At 31.9% G+C, this 16,236-nt stretch overlaps 1 protein-coding gene across 1 annotated transcript in view; it reads right to left on the reverse strand.

Moving 5' to 3' along the window:
- TBCD (tubulin folding cofactor D) overlaps positions 1-16,236 on the reverse strand; it is a 430,774-nt gene that overhangs the window by 222,460 nt on the left and 192,078 nt on the right. Inside the window, 2 exon segments of the mRNA XM_051995656.1 lie at positions 2,780-2,809; positions 11,964-12,021. Of these exon segments, the coding sequence (XP_051851616.1) occupies positions 2,780-2,809; positions 11,964-12,021 (88 nt within the window).

The following is a 16,236-nucleotide window of genomic DNA, read 5'->3' on the forward strand; positions in this document are numbered from 1 at the left end:
GTAGCTCCTAATAATTATTTTAATTTACTCTTCGCTGGTGGTGAATATATTATTCATTTTTGAAACTACTAATTTGCTTTTCTCATTTCTTTTAACAAAATTAACTTTATGTCCTTTATTGATTTCTTTTTCTTAGAATAAGAGCCTAGTTTTATCTACTAGTTTAATGGTTTTCTTAGTTGTCTAATACATTCATCTATTCCTTCTGTTTTATTAATGTAAGCATTTACAGATTTAAGCTTTCCCCTAAGTACTGTTTTGGCTATATTACATGTATTTTCCTTATGAAGATAATCTTTATATCTACTTTTTTCCCTTCCTATTTCTCTCCTTTATCTGACTTTTTAACTTCCTAAATAAATGGTCAACATCTGATGCTTCTATTTCTTTACCTCATATTCCTTGGCTTTTTGTTCCCAAACTCAATTAAAATTATACTCTGGAAGTTTATCAATGTCCTGTTAATCTGTAAACCCAACCTTTTCTCAATTTTCATCTCCCCTGACTTCTTTTCATAGAAGAACATACCCTCTACTTTTGAAAAGTTTCTGCTTCTTTAGATTCTAAGGACACTGTACTCTCCTAATTTTCCTTTCTTGTTGCCGCTTCTACTCTGTAAAGCCTAAATGCTGCTATTTCCTACATGTGAGATTTCATTTCTTTTTTTTTCCTTTGTTTTCATTCTACATTACCTTTGACAAAGATCACAACCAGTGTTTAAATTTATTATCTATAACTCGATGATTCCATAAAGCATATATTCAGTCATAATCTAAATTCTAATAACGTATCTCTGTCACTTGGACATTTTCCCTCTGTCACTTTTCAAATTCCTGTTCTAAATGATACTCAATTTCTCCTCAAATCTGATCCCTTTATCTTCTCTCTTCTTATTTCTCTATCTTGTCAAAGGATACACCACTGTCCTGATTACCCAATCTCAAGATTGTGGAATTATCTTTGACCATTAATTTGTCCTCTCAAAATCATTTTAAGTTCAGTAAATACTTCCTTAGAAATATCTTTAATAATAATTATAAAACAAAATAATCACATGAAAAAATTTCCCAAATCATTAATAGTAAAGGAAATGCAAATCAACCCCACACTAGGTATCACCTCATCACCAATAAATTGGTAAAAAGATTAACAGACAATAGAAAATAGGGACATTAGTACATTGCTGTGAAGCAATGAATCAGCAAAACCATTTTGAAAAGCATTTTGGAATTATGCAAATAAAGTGACTAAAATTTCCATACCTTTTATTTTAGGCATGTGTCTAATCCTAGCAACCTTTTTATTCCATGGTTGATAGTGGGACAAAAAGAAGCATTCACAAGTCATTAAACATTTAATAAAGGAGAAGGTATACTTTGCATATAAAGCAAAAATATATAGCAAGGATAAAGTGGCATTTAGCTTCCGGTCTTTCTCATTTACATTGAAATACATATAGTCCTCACATCACTGGATATGGGAACTCAAGAAGATTCAAAGTACCCATCAAGTCTGAGAAGCCCTCACTAGAAGCTGAATCTAGAAAGCTGAAACTAATCAGATTTCAGTTGTATCTGGAAAGTCAGGGAAGCTGCACCAGGAAAATGCTGTTCCTATTACAGCTTTTAACTTAGAAAATAAACTACTATGTTTATACCTCAAAGAGGTCATTGAACTTGATATGAAAGTTTCTATATATACCAAAATATCTATAGCAGAATATTTTGAGGTATCAAAGAATTGAGGGTGGGGGATTAGATGTCCAGTGATTGGAGAATGCCTAAAAAATTATTAGCATAATAACATAAAGGAATATATAGAAATCTAAGCAACAAAAAAATGCCAAAGAAGATAAATCCATGGAAAAGATAAAAACCATGGAAAGATTTACATTATCTGATACAGACTGAGGTAAGTAAAATAGAAATGATTCATAGAATGTAAATGGAAAGTACAATGACAAAACAATCAAAAATAAATGCTGTAAAGTTACAAAAAATAAACATGGCCCCAAAGAAAAGAAATAACTTCTCCTATTTTGTAGAGGGGGTTCCACAGGTGGAATATATTATATTTGCCTTCAGAATTTTTTTTCTATCCAGAATTTTTTGATGTATAAATATGGTTTTGAGGATTTTTTTTCTTCTTCCTCTCTTTCCTTTATAAAGTATTGTTAATTGTAGGGAATAACAGAGACCAAGATAGGCAGGGATATTGGGAAAAATTCTAACAATCAGAAATATAAAATATATCACTAAAAATTAATTTTAGAAAAGAAATATAGATATCTTAAATGAATCCTCTGTTTTTTTACTCTCATTGCTACTAACATAGCCTAAGCCCTAATTAATTGACATATTGAATCTATTTCAACAGCCTTATAAGTGGTTTTCTAGTACTCTTTGTCCCTTCCAATTCTTCCTTCACTCCATTACTTGATAAATCCTTCTAAAAGATGATTTCTATCATGTTAAAATATTTCAATATTATTTTAGTGCCACTTGCACAAGACTTCAACCTGATATTCAAAACCCTAATCATCTTAAAGTGCTACTTAAAATTGAGAAGTTTAACCCTAGGAAATAAGAGATGAATGGGAAATTGAGTAGAGCATTAATTGCTGCTTGTCAGAAACTGTGTTATTAAATATGTTACTTTATTTGATATATATTTAAGTAATCATAATGAAGGAAAATAATGTCTGGCTATATCTCTTTTAGTGTTCAGACCTAGGGATACAGGAAGTTTGGTGAAAGAAGATTCAAAAAAGTTACCATACCTGTCTTCCAACATTCTCCTGGAAAGCAGCCTAGAGACCAAAGAGAACAAACAGAGCAAAATGAGTCAGGTTTGCTTTTTGCTAAACATCAGACAATAAACTCAAAACAAACATAAAGCACTTTAAATGACCCATGGCTTCATTTTTTGAAATAAAGTCCTCATTGTTAGATGCACAGAGCCTCAAGGGTTGTTTGTCATTCCTGTTTTTATGACCTGCATGACAACAACTTAAGAATGCAAGTATATTAAGAACTGGCTTATCCAGAACAATGTCCTTTGATTGCTGAAACCTAAGTTCACACCAGTACATGAAAGCCAATTCAAGGCTACAGAATTAAAAGTGTTCTTCCTTTACTTATCAGTTCACTGAAAAGTGTATGTCAATTTAAAAAGTCAAAAAATTTTATTTCAAGAGAAAGGTTTAGTACATTTTGTAATTAGCTATGAATAATATGAAAACTTTTCCTATCAATTTAAATTAAATTATCACTGATTTCTATGTCAGAGTTATTTTGGGGACAATAAAATCCATATAGTTCCACCTTTATCCAGTGAGAGAACAAGCACAGAAAACAAATATGCTAAAGATTCTTTTTTGAAAATATAAACTGAATAAGAATTAATAAATATGATACTCATATTGCTTTTCATATAAAATAGGAGAAAATTTAAATTGCTTGAAATTTAATTACTTTTTCAGGGTGAATTTTTCTAACCCAGCACCAAACTTTCAGACCAATTAAGTATGAATATCTGGTCAAAAGGATGGTTATATAACTTGGCTGAAAATTATAGGATAAATATGTAAGAATAAAATAAGAACATTTCCTGTTTACTTCTAAGTTCTCTCCATATATGACTCTAGGTCTTTGTTTCTGTCTCCCTCTTTTTGATTCTATTCTCTGAAACCATCAAGTTTAACTGTGTCCAAAAGACATGCATTTCAATTTAGATTTTAAGTAAAAGATAGAAGATAAAATAATTAATAACCAATTAAGCATTTATTAATGATTTTAATTTATTGATTTATTAATGATAATTAATTATGAGACAGACAAGAAACAAAAATAAAAATGCAACATATTAAGTTTTCAAAGAGTTTGATTCCTACTGGAAAAGATATTGCCTATGTGACAACATATACAAAATAAAACCAATAAAAATAAGGTTATGTAAAAAGGGAGGGCAGTTAAGGGATCAGAAAAGACTTCAAGTAAAAGATAAGGACTGCCCATTATCACCACTCTTGTTCTATACTCTACTAGAAATGCTAGCAATAGCAGCAAGAGAATAAAAAGAAACTGAAGGAATCAGAATGAAAAATAAGGAAATAAAACTTCCCTTTTTGTAGATCATATAATATACTTGGAAAATCCTAAAGATTCAACTTTAAAAATTAGTTGAAAAAATTAATAATTTTAGCAAAGTAGCAGGATATAAAATAAACCCACATAAATTATGAACATCTCTATACATCACCAACAAAGCCATGCAAGAAGCAATAGTAAGAGATCTTTTACTTAAAATAACTGCAGGCAAAATGAGATAGGTGTGAGTACATCTGCCAAGATAAACCCAGGAACTCTATGAACACAGTTACAAAACATTTGTCATGCAGACAAAGTCAGATTTAAAATATTAACTTTTCATGGGCAGATTGAGCCAATATAACATAATAAAAATGACAATTCTACGTAAATAAATTTACTTATTCATTGCCATACCAACCAAACTACCAGAAAATTATTATATAAAGCTAGAAAAAAATAACAAAATTTACCTGGAAGAACAAAACATCAAGAATATCAAAGGAATTAATTTTAAAAATATGTAAAGGAAGGAAGTCTAGCAATAGCAGATCTTGATTGCTTATTATCCTTCGTTCTCAAAAAAAAAAAAAAAAAAAAAGGATAAAGCTTCAACATCAATGAAAAAGTTTTTCAAGCCCTCAGAAAGAAGGAGTTTAAGAATCAAGTCAGAATAATGCAAAGCATGTTAATTACTTCTACTAAAAATAAGAAATCATATAATTTAACATTTCAAAAGGTAAAAAGATAAAATCTCTTACTCTGAAAAACTGAATAAAATCCCACAGAGGAAAATAAATACACCAATAGTGAAAAAGAGGACTTTGTAGCATTTCTTAAAAAAAAAAAAAAATCAGCACTTTATAGGAATTTTGAAATAAAATACAAAAGTGAAGAGAAACAAAGAAAAGGTAATTTTATATAGTAATTAAAAGGAGCTGTATGATGATTTGATGTTATATTCTATGGGAAGGAGAAAGAAACATTCTTTTAGAACCTTAATGTCTTCAAACAGGCAACTGGTGATTCAGGAAGGAAACTGAGAGGAGAGACATTCTGGGAGACATTTGCATAAAGACTATACTTATACCCATCAAAGCTAAAGAAGTTTACTTAGAGACAGAAAAGAGAGAGAAGAAAAGACGCATAGCACAAGTCCTTAAGGAATGACCTATAATTAGGAGGTCTGATGTAGAAGGTGAAATAATAATGGAGACTGAAGTGTTCAGGGAAATTGCTGGAAAGCCAGGACAGTGTAGTGTCTCATACAACCAGGGAATAAAAGACATCTAGAAGGAGAGGTTTGTCAATAATATCAAATAGGTAGAAAAGAAATTGAGAAAAGACTGAGAAACCATGGGTAATACTGAAGGGAATTCAATTTAGTGTTGAGGTTAGAAGCCAGATTCCAAAAGATGGATTGAGAGAAGGGAAAGTGGAGGCGGTGAATGTAGAAAACTTTTTCAAGAAATTTACTTGGGAAGGGAAGGAAAGATATAACTTGAAGGAATATTAGGGTCTATTAAAGGGTTTTTAAAGATAAGGGAGACTTGGGCATATGTGAAAGCAATAAGGAAGGAAATAGTTGCTAAGGATTTAAAAGAGGATATATTCTTCTAAAAAAGAGTGGGGATCCAATCAAGTGTTCCTCTAGAAGGGTTAGCCTTGTACAGGAAAAAGACCCCTAATTTTCGTTAGAGATTGGAAGAAAAGAAGGAAGAATTTGAAATGATGTCAAGGAATTTTAAGGTAAAGAAAATGGAAGAAGAGAGTGCTTAACTTGAATGAGTTATTTTTCTACAGTAAGAGAAGTAGCAAGTTCCTCACTTGAGAGAGACAAGGGAGGAGTTTTTGAAGACTTAAGAGAAAAAAAATATTTGGAATAGCTTCTGTGTATAATGAGATAAGGAATAATAAAAAAATGCTTTGCCATAATGATGGCTCAGATGAGGATAGGGAGAATGAAGTAGTAAAAGAATCTAGTGAACATATAGTTGCGTCTTCTTCCAACTATATTCAGGTATTCAAGTAAGAGTGCAGTTGAAGGTGGGATAATTGAAAAGCAAGGGAGGATGTAGAGTTAAAACAACTAACTACAAGGTCAATCAAGATTGCACAGAAAATTAAGTCAAAACGGGTAATAGTCTGAAAAAATTATTAGGTATGGTTGCCTCAATGAGGACAATAAACAGGTAAAGAAAGATTGATGTATAGAAAAGATGGTAAAATAAAAGTTATGATCAGATAGAAAATGTGAAGTTAGAGAACAAGTGTTATGTAAAGGCAAGATTTAATGTACAGAACACATAATCATATTTTGCCATTCTCCAAACAATGGACATTCTATTATGTTTCTAAGTTTTTGCTACATGCGTGAGTATGACAACAGATAGAAACAGGGAGAAACATACACACAAACAGAGAAACTGAGAGAATGCTTTCTTTTTTTAGATTTTGTCTAACAATAAGATTTATGGATGAAACAAAGGACATAGGCATCTCAATCACTTCTTTAGCTTTATTTCAAATTGCTTTATGGAAAGGTTGGACCACCATTATATTAGGTTCCCTATGTTTCCACAAATCCTCCCACATTAATTAAATCTAAATTTTGCCACTTTTTCAGTTTGCTAGGTAAAAGGAAATCTCAGAGTTGTTTGGATTTGCATTTCAGTTATTATTTGTAATTCTTTTATATCATTGCTGCCTGTAATTTTTTGAGAAATATTTATTCATATCTTTTGACTACAAAAATTAAAAAATTAAATATGAATTTTGTATAATTTTAATGACTAAACCTGGCCTTGAAAAAGGGACAACAAAGCCTATCTTTTTTCCCTTCTAAGCACAGGTCTGGGAGATAAATGAGAAGGAAGTGATGCATAAATTTTTAGCTTTATTTGATGTATAAATTAATTGTGTAGAAATGCTTCTTTTCTCTCTTGTTCCAAGAACAGCCTTTACGGAAAGATATATATGAAAATAAAGGTGTGCAGTTAGTAAGGAATACTATTGTGATAAGAAATCACAATAAGCTGGTTGATTTAGGCAAACCATAAAAGGAAAACAATATCCATCTCCAGAGAAAGAAGTGACAAAGAGAAATATGCTTAGTATGGTCTTACGTGTGTGTGTGTGTGTGTGTGTGTGTGTGTGTGTGTGTGTGTGTGTATTTGAGTTTAATTGTAACTTTATGGTAGAGGGAAGTGTGACAGGGAGTAAAAAAATATTCAATAAAAAGTATATAGGAGAAAATAAAATGAAATGTAAAAGGAGACACAGAAAAGAAGGGTAGCTTTGAAAACAATATGAACTACTTATTACACAGGTCTTCTTGAAATGGGAATTTATTGTTTTATACTGAATCCCCTCATGTTCTGCTGTGGATGTGGAAATGTTCTTTTATTCCTTCCTCGTTTTATACTTAAATTTAAAATAAATTAATCTTTTTAAAAAAGAAAGGACATTTTAAACATATAATTAGAAACATTTAACAAATTAAGTAAACAAAATAAAAAATAAAAAGTAATAATAAAAATGAAGAAAGATCATAAAGAATGGGATGTGTACTACAGGACTGAACAAAGATAAATACTGACTCAGTTTTTTAAAAGGAAAAACAAGAACAAACACTAAAAATTGTTAAGTCAAAAACTTAATTTGAATTCTTGGCAATATCCTAGAAATTGTTATTAAAGGGATACTTAGAAAATATTTATAAAAGAAAACAATGATTACAAAAATGGGTAATCAGAAACAAAACAATTTTGAGGAGGGACAACGTGAATAACAGAATAAACAGAGGGGGAATTAGGATGGAGGGCAAAAGAACAATAGTAACTGAAAGCAATTTTGAATCAAGTTTCTCTGATAAAGGCCCCATTTCTCAAACATAGAGAGAATGGGATCAAATTTATAAAAATAAAAGCCATGCCCTAATTGATAATTCATATAAAGATATAAACAGTTTTCTGATGAAATACTCAAAGCTATCTATAGTCACATGAAAAAGTGTTCTAATTCACTATTGATTGGAGAAATGCACAATAAAATAATTCTGAGATATTATCTCATATCTGTAAATTGGCTAATAGATCAGGAAAGGAAAATAACAAATAGTAAAAGGGATGTGGGAAAAATGAGACATTAATATGTTACAGTAGAGTTGTGAACTGATTCAACCATTCTATACAGCAATTTGAAACTATGTCCAAAGGGCTATAAAATCATGTCTCCTTCCTTTCTCTTTTCTTCCACAAGCCATCAAAACAGAAGTAATCTGTCCTTAGATTCTTTCATTGTTAACTCCCTCAATACTCTGTGCTGACATTTGAAATGACAATTCTTTCTCCATCAAAATGTTAGTATTATATCATACAACTTCTTCTAGGTGCTCAGATGAATTTATTTGTCTACATTTCTTTGGGGACTCATGTTTATTTCAAAGTTTCTAAGTTATTCTAATCTTTTAATCAGAAATGCTTCAAAGTCTTCTATTCCATTAAAGCTCTATTTTCTTTTTCATTCAGATTTTCAGAGTAAGATGTTCTCTGCCTAACTCTTTTGCCTCTTGGAATGCTGGAGTCTACAATCTCCTCTAATCTTCTATGATACCAACTATAATTTCTTGGTACTGAATTGCTTGCTTCTGAGTTCTTGAGGCATTTCCCCCCATAAATTTCTAGCTTTTGTTGTAATAATCCTGAGCCTTTACTTTTAAAATGGTGATTTTCAGAAAGTCCTATTAGATGTTTAAATTATTTTGGCTTGACCTCATTTCAAATTCTCTCAATTTCTTTTGATTTTGCTTTAATATTTCTTGCTGTTACATGAAGTCACCGATTACTATTTGGTCAATTCATATTTTCAAGAATTCTATTTCTTGGGTTGGCTTTAATGCTTTCTGTTCTGAGCTACTTATCTTTTCAATTTTTAAAAATAATTTATTCATTTTTAAAAAGTCTCTTGTAGATATTCATGTACCTTATTAAAAAAATCAATATTTTCCCCTGTGAATCTCTGATCATAATTCATAATTCATAATAATGAATTAAATTTATAATAATAGTTCTTTATACTGGTCAGATATTTTTTGATTTACATATATCTTCCTTCTTAGTTCTTGCATTTGAGGTTTTGTGCCAGAGCCAGTCTCTAACATTTGGTGTATTTTGAGGTGAAGTGATAAGTCCCATTTAATTTTCTCCTGGGTTCCCTGAGTTCCTGCACCTAATTCAACTCCTGTGATAAGGTGGCTTGGATCTTTGAGTTTCAGAGTGCATCCTCATGACACTCTTTAATGTCTCAGGTTACAATAAGGGACCTCAGAGTCACTGAGTCTAGGTTGCCCTAGTCTTGGCCCTGTAGTGCTGGACTTGTCCCTATCTGATAATCCTGCCCAAGACCATTCAAAGTCCTCATCCTGATATTTCTGGAAATCTTCTAATCTTGCTGCTTTAGAGATATAGTCCTGTACAACATACAAATGTCCATTGACATCTCTGTTCTGGGAAGTTCCACCATCCCATGAATGGTTTAAGTGGCTTTTCTATTTTTCTCCCTTCCATATCATCCTTGGGTTCAACCTCACCTCTGTTCAGTTTTATAGAGGAAGTCACTGTAGTTTCTCTTTGGATTTCTTAATAATTGCCCAGAATAGTGCAGTTTTTAGGCTGTGTTGAAATAGACATATGAAGGCCAAACAGACTACTACTATTCTGTAAGCCATATTGACAGTATGAATAACATCATTTCCTTTTGAGACTGAGACAACAGACAGACAAACCAGGGAAATGATGTGCTTCTGATTGATATACATGTTAACCAAAGTATTCAGCATTATCTCATGCGAATTTTGTGGACAAGATGGAATGGAATAGGATAAATAATAATAGCATAGATTTTATATAGAAACAGCTAGTAAGTACTGTTTCTATATAACTGGTTCCATGTATGAAAAGTCATATTGGAGAAAATTTCATCTAAAGGCCAAAGGATGTGATAACTTAAATTAATTTCTTAATGATCAACAAACTCTTTCTTACTCATAACCTCTCCATCAGAGGGATTTTTGAACTCCTGGCAATCATGTTCAAACTCCATTCTCCATCCCCTACAAACCAACATTCCCACAATGTCCCACTTTAAAACTACCTATCCTCTGCCACTAAGCTATCCAAAACATCTGCTCCATAGAGAACTTAATTTCACCATAAATAGTAAGCTTTCCAATTATGGTAAAGGTTATCATTATCCCTCTAGTCACCTACTTCTCATTCTCAATTTTTCTTTCTCACTTATCCCATTATACCCCATGTGTTGATAAATGCTATAGATTTCATAATATCTTCCTGTATACTTCTTTGTTCTTCCTGATACTATAGCACCTTTTGAAGACTCTCATGCCCTCATAGCTGGATTATTTCAACAGTTTCTGACTTGTCTCCGTACTGAATTTTCTCACTACATTAGTTCATCTTCCACTCTACTATCAAATTGATCTTAATAAAGTGAAGGTCTGACCATTTAACCACCTCCCTACTCAATTCCCTATCACCAGTAGAATCAAATATAACATCAATTCCCATTCAAAGCCCTTCATAACCTGCTCCTCCCCATAACTTCCAATCTTCTTAAACTTTACTCAGTTCCATATACTCTGTAGTCCGGTAATTCAGGCCTCCCTGGCTATATCTCTCACTGAACATCATCTCCCAACTTCAAGGATATTCAATAACTGTCTTTCATGAATGGAATGCTCTCTGTTGTTATGTTTGCTTTTTAAGCTTCCTTCAAGTCCCAGCTAAAATCTCAGCTTTGAGAAGAAGCTTTTTCTGGATTTCACTTAAAGCTAGAACTTTCACACTAATAATGATTTCCAATTTGTCAAGCTAACTACTTGTGCATTATAGGGGGAAATTCTAATTCAGATAACAGTTAACTTTGATGGCTTCTAAGGTCTCTTAACAAAGCTGGGGCAACTGTACAATTTAAACATAGATTCTGTAACCTTCAAGAGTCAGCTCAAATTAAATCTCCTTAGTGAAGAATTTTCCAACTATCATAGTATACATTAATTACTCACATCTTTAAACTCTGACAACATTTACAATTAGTACCAAAGAACTTAATATGTAAGAACTGTAATTTTATTTATGTTCATTTTTCTCCTTCCCATAACATTAGACAAATAACAGGTATCCAATAAGATTTAGTGATAAACTGATTTGTGTTTTTGATCAAACCTGTATTTTATGCAATACAGAAATATATTAGATATGAAAAACTTACCCTGCCAATAAGGATTATTCACAATTATCTGTAACACATGTGTCAGAGATAGAATCTGAAGATGAATTTTCCTAACTGTAAAATCTGTTTTATATCCACTATGGTTTGCTGTCTAATAACCCAAAATAGTGTAATTATGTATCTATAATGATTAAATTATAAATAATTATCACCATGGCACAACAGATACTGGATTTAGGTCATGTCGAGTTGTTGTGATGGCTACTTCTCTGTACAAATAGGGAAGAGATTAGGGACTGTGATTAGAATTGAATCTGATTTCACTGTCATAAGGAATTTACATGTGAGAAAATTTCCTCTTTTAATGCAATCAGTAACTACTCTGCAAATTAGAACCTTAAAACTTTAAGTTTTAAGAGCACCAAAAAGTTAATTGATATGGAAGGGTTTACATAGAACATAAAAGTCTGGAATTGAGAAATGAACCCAGCTCCTCTTGAATTCAGTTTGCATGCTTAGAGATCAATTTGTATTCACTAAGCTATGATGGCTATCTACAAAAATATACAAAATGAAATTCTAAGGGGGGGAAAACAAATAAAATACAACATTTAAAAGACTTACAGAGGCAGCTCTTCTGCAGTTAACATCACGATCAAACACTGTAACAATTACCAAAGCACTGAGGAGAGAAAAAAATAAATCTATTATTTTAAAATAAATTTACAAAATAACACAAAGTATATAACAAGAGCTCTTAGGAATCAGGGTACTTTTCCTTTGATCAAAAATATTAATGTATTGAATATCTAATATATGTGAGGCACTAAAGAGTGTTGTGGGAGAACTAATTAGAAGCAGAGGCAGACATTCTCAAAGTATGTAAAAATACAAAAAACCATATGATAAGTATCATATGAATATCAGAGTCAATTAATAGTCAACTATTAGTTCAAAGGAGGGAGAGAATAACTTCCAGTACAACCAGAAGATTCACTAAGAAGGTGACAACTATGCAGCTACACTAGCAGAAGTACTAGTCATTCCTAGGAGAGACAATGGCATAAGTAGGGGGTATGAATGCAGAGGGCATACTCTGAGGACAATGACACAATGAGTTTGCCTAGAGAAGAAGGTATATATATATATAGTAGCACTGGGTCAGACTGAAGCCCTTAAGTTGATAGGTACAAAGTTTCTCCTTGGAGATTTGTAGGAGGATAAGGATTTAACACTTTACAATATAGGAAGTAACTACTATAAATACAATAAAATGTATAAAGTGATACAGATACAGAAATCTGAGAATAAATATATTTCTCATCTTTTGAATACAAGGACAAGTGATCATTTTGGAATTTGTTTACAAAGTTCAAAGATATTCAAAATCAATAGTCACAAATACATATTTTGAAGAAAGTGGTATATCTTGACAACCATCTTCAAGAACTTCATATACATATACAGGTACTTTATACATATATGTGTGTGTGTATATACACACGTACAAATACATATATATATATTAATATTTTATACTCCAATATTTTCTGAAAGCAAAGTAGCAAATTCCCTGTGTACATAATTTTATATATTCCTTGTTTTATAAGCTTGAGATTTTCAAATGGTTACAGATTAATAATAAACAATTTTAAAATGTATTATAATACCTTGATATTAAGAGTTTTTAAAGAGTTTTTTAAGTTTTTACTACACTCAAATATTTATCAAATGCATTGTATATTCAAGTACCTCACCAAAAGTCAGAAATATAGATTTGCTCTCAAAAAGTTCATAATCTATTTTTAAAAAAAGAAATATGTAAAAATACCTATGATACAAAGATATTTAAGAAAAAAACTCCACATCAATTAGAGTTGTCTACAAGTGGAAAAAAACAAGCAAAAACTAGGTGACCCAGGTGTTAGAATCCTTACAAAGTGTTAAGTCCTTAGAGTTGATAGAAACAATGTTTAAGTTTACACCTTTAAGAGTTTACACATTAGAGGTCACACATTAGAGCTCATGCCTTTAAGAGAGTTTACACATTAGAGCTCATACATTGGAGTTCACAAGTATGGGGAATTCACAAAGTTAACTTTGTAACTTTGTGAATTTACACCTCCCATAATCCCACTCTCAGAGGAGGAGTCAACCTTTGAGTTTACACCTCTAAAAGAGCATAAAAAGAGCTGAGTTAGTGAAGTGAGTGCAGTTCAGAAGATTGCCAGGAGTCGGAGTTGAGCTAGAGGCAGAAGCTAGCAGAAGCAAAAGACTAGCAACGAGAGCTCTCGGAACCAAAGAAAGCTAACTGGACTATTTTGGAAGAGACAGTAAAAGATTGGATTTTAACTCCTGGCTGTATTTGAGGTGATGATTGATCTGAACTGAAACGAAGGCTGCCTCCAGAAAACCTCCCCAAGAAACCTGCTCCCAGAGAACCATCATATTATACAACCAGGTAAAAACTAAGCTCTGACTATGATATAAGAAGAACAAGCATGTATTAAATGCTTATAATGTTTTATGAAGCTACTACAACCACTCATTAAACATTTTAAGCACCTACTATATGCCAGATATGAGCACTGAGATGACTAAATTAAAAGACAGTTCCTATTACCTCATGGTAAAAGAGAAGACAATGTACAAATAACTTTATGTAAACAATCATATATTTAGTAAATTGGAAATAAACAACCTAGGAAGATATTAGAAATAATAAGTATCAGGTTACCTGTAAAATGTGGGATTTTAAGTGGAATTTGAAGAAAGGCAGGGAAATAGGATTTAGAGACTGTAAAGGAAAACATTCTATGCATGGGAGACAACCAATGAAAATAAAGAGTGGGGATATAATGTCTTGTTTGAGAACAACAAAAAAGCCAGTGTCAATGGATCACAGTATTCGTGACAGGGTTTTAAGTTATAAAAAGATTGGAAGAGAAATTAGGGGTAGGGGTAAGTAATGAGAGGCTTTGCTTGCCAAAGAAAGGATTTTAAATGTGATCCTGAATATGATAGTAAGTCATTTTGAGTTTACTGAGTAGGGAGGTGACAAGGTCTAATCTACACTTTAGGAAGACTAGTTTGATGACAAAAGATGATGGACTGAAGTGAAGAAAGACATCTGGCAGTAAATCAAGAAGTAGACTACTGCAATCTTCCAGATACAGCAAAAGAGAATAAGAAAGATTGAACAGAGGAGACAATCAGGAAAAGATACTGTCATAAAAACATAGAAAAAAGAAGAGTTTTAAGGAGAAAAGAGTAATCAACAATGCCAATGGTTGCAAGAGAGTTCAAGAAAGACAAAAAGGTCATTGTACTTCACAATTAGGAAATGACTGAAAACTCTGAAGACAGCAGGCTTTTTTAAAAATATATTTTCAATAGCATTTTATTTTTCAAATATCTGTAAAGATAGTTTTCAATATTTATTTTTGTAAGACTTTGTGTTCCAGATTTTTTCCCTCCCTCCTTTACCTCCCCTCTCAAGGCAGCATCTGATACTGGCGAAATATACACAATTCTTTTAAACATATTTCCATATTTGTCATATTGTACTAGAAAAATCAGCCTAAAAGGGGAAAAAAAAAATGAGAAAGGAAAAAGCAAACAAATAAAAATGCTTTGATCATCATTTAGTCTTCATAGTTCTCCCTCTGGATGCGAACGGCATATTCTATCACAAGTCTAATGGAATTGCCTTGAATTTCCACATTGTTGAAAGAGCCAAATCCATCACAATTGATTATTACATAATCTTGTTTTCATGTACAATGTTCTCTTGGTCCTGCTCACTTTACTCAGCATCAGTCTTTCTGGAAAGCAAAAGTCTTTCCAGGCTTTTCTGAAATGAGCCTATCATCATTTTATAGAACAATAATATTCCATTCCATTCATATATCATAACTTATTCAGCCATTCTTCAGCTAATAGCCATCCACTCAGTTTCCAATTCCTTGCCACTACAATAAGAGCAATAACAAACATTTCTGCACATGTGAGTCCTTTTCTTTTTTTTATGATCTCTTTGAAAAACAGACCCAGTAATGGAAACTGCTAGATCAAAGAGTATGTGCAGTTTGACAGTCCTATGGGCATAGTCCTAAATAGTTCTCTTTCATTTCATTTCATACCTCTACCAATGCATTAGTATCCCAATTTCCCCACATCTCCTTCAGAATTTATCACTATTTTTTCTTGTCATCTTAGCCAATCTGAGAGGTATGATGTGGTACCTCAGAGTCATCTTAATTTTAATTTTTCTAATCAATAATGATTTAGAACATTTTTTCATATGATTATAAATGGCTTTAATTTCTTCACCTAAAAGTTATCTGTTAATATCTTTTGAAATTTTATCAATTAGGGAATGACTTGTATTCTTATAAATTTGAGTCAATTCTCTCTATATTTTAGAAATTAGGCCTTTTTCAGAAACATAGTAAAAATTGTTTCCCAGCTTTCTGTTCTCCTTCTAATCTTGGCTGCATTGGTTTTGTTTGTGCAAACCCATTTTAATTTAATATAATGAAAATTATATTGGAACATTTATTGGGGATAGCTTTCTCAAAGAGTTTAATCACAGAATGCTCAAGAGATATGAGAAAAAAGTTAGAAAGTATGAATGGATCAAATGAGAGTTTTGGGGAATGAAAAGACATGGACATGTTTATAGGCAATTATGAAAGCGCCAGTAGCTAGAGAGAGACTGAATGAAAATGAAAGAGATTATAAGAAATAGGGCATATGGCTAGAGAAAATGGAATAGGAAGACACTTCTTCTTTTGAGACAAGGCTGAAGCAGGAAATAATAACAGAAGGCATCTGTCAGTTAATAAAGAAGATATGAAACACTTATTATGTGCCAGCCCAAAGAAATAAAAATATA

Source organism: Antechinus flavipes, chromosome 4 (assembly GCF_016432865.1).
Source record: "Antechinus flavipes isolate AdamAnt ecotype Samford, QLD, Australia chromosome 4, AdamAnt_v2, whole genome shotgun sequence".
NCBI lineage: Eukaryota > Metazoa > Chordata > Mammalia > Dasyuromorphia > Dasyuridae > Antechinus > Antechinus flavipes.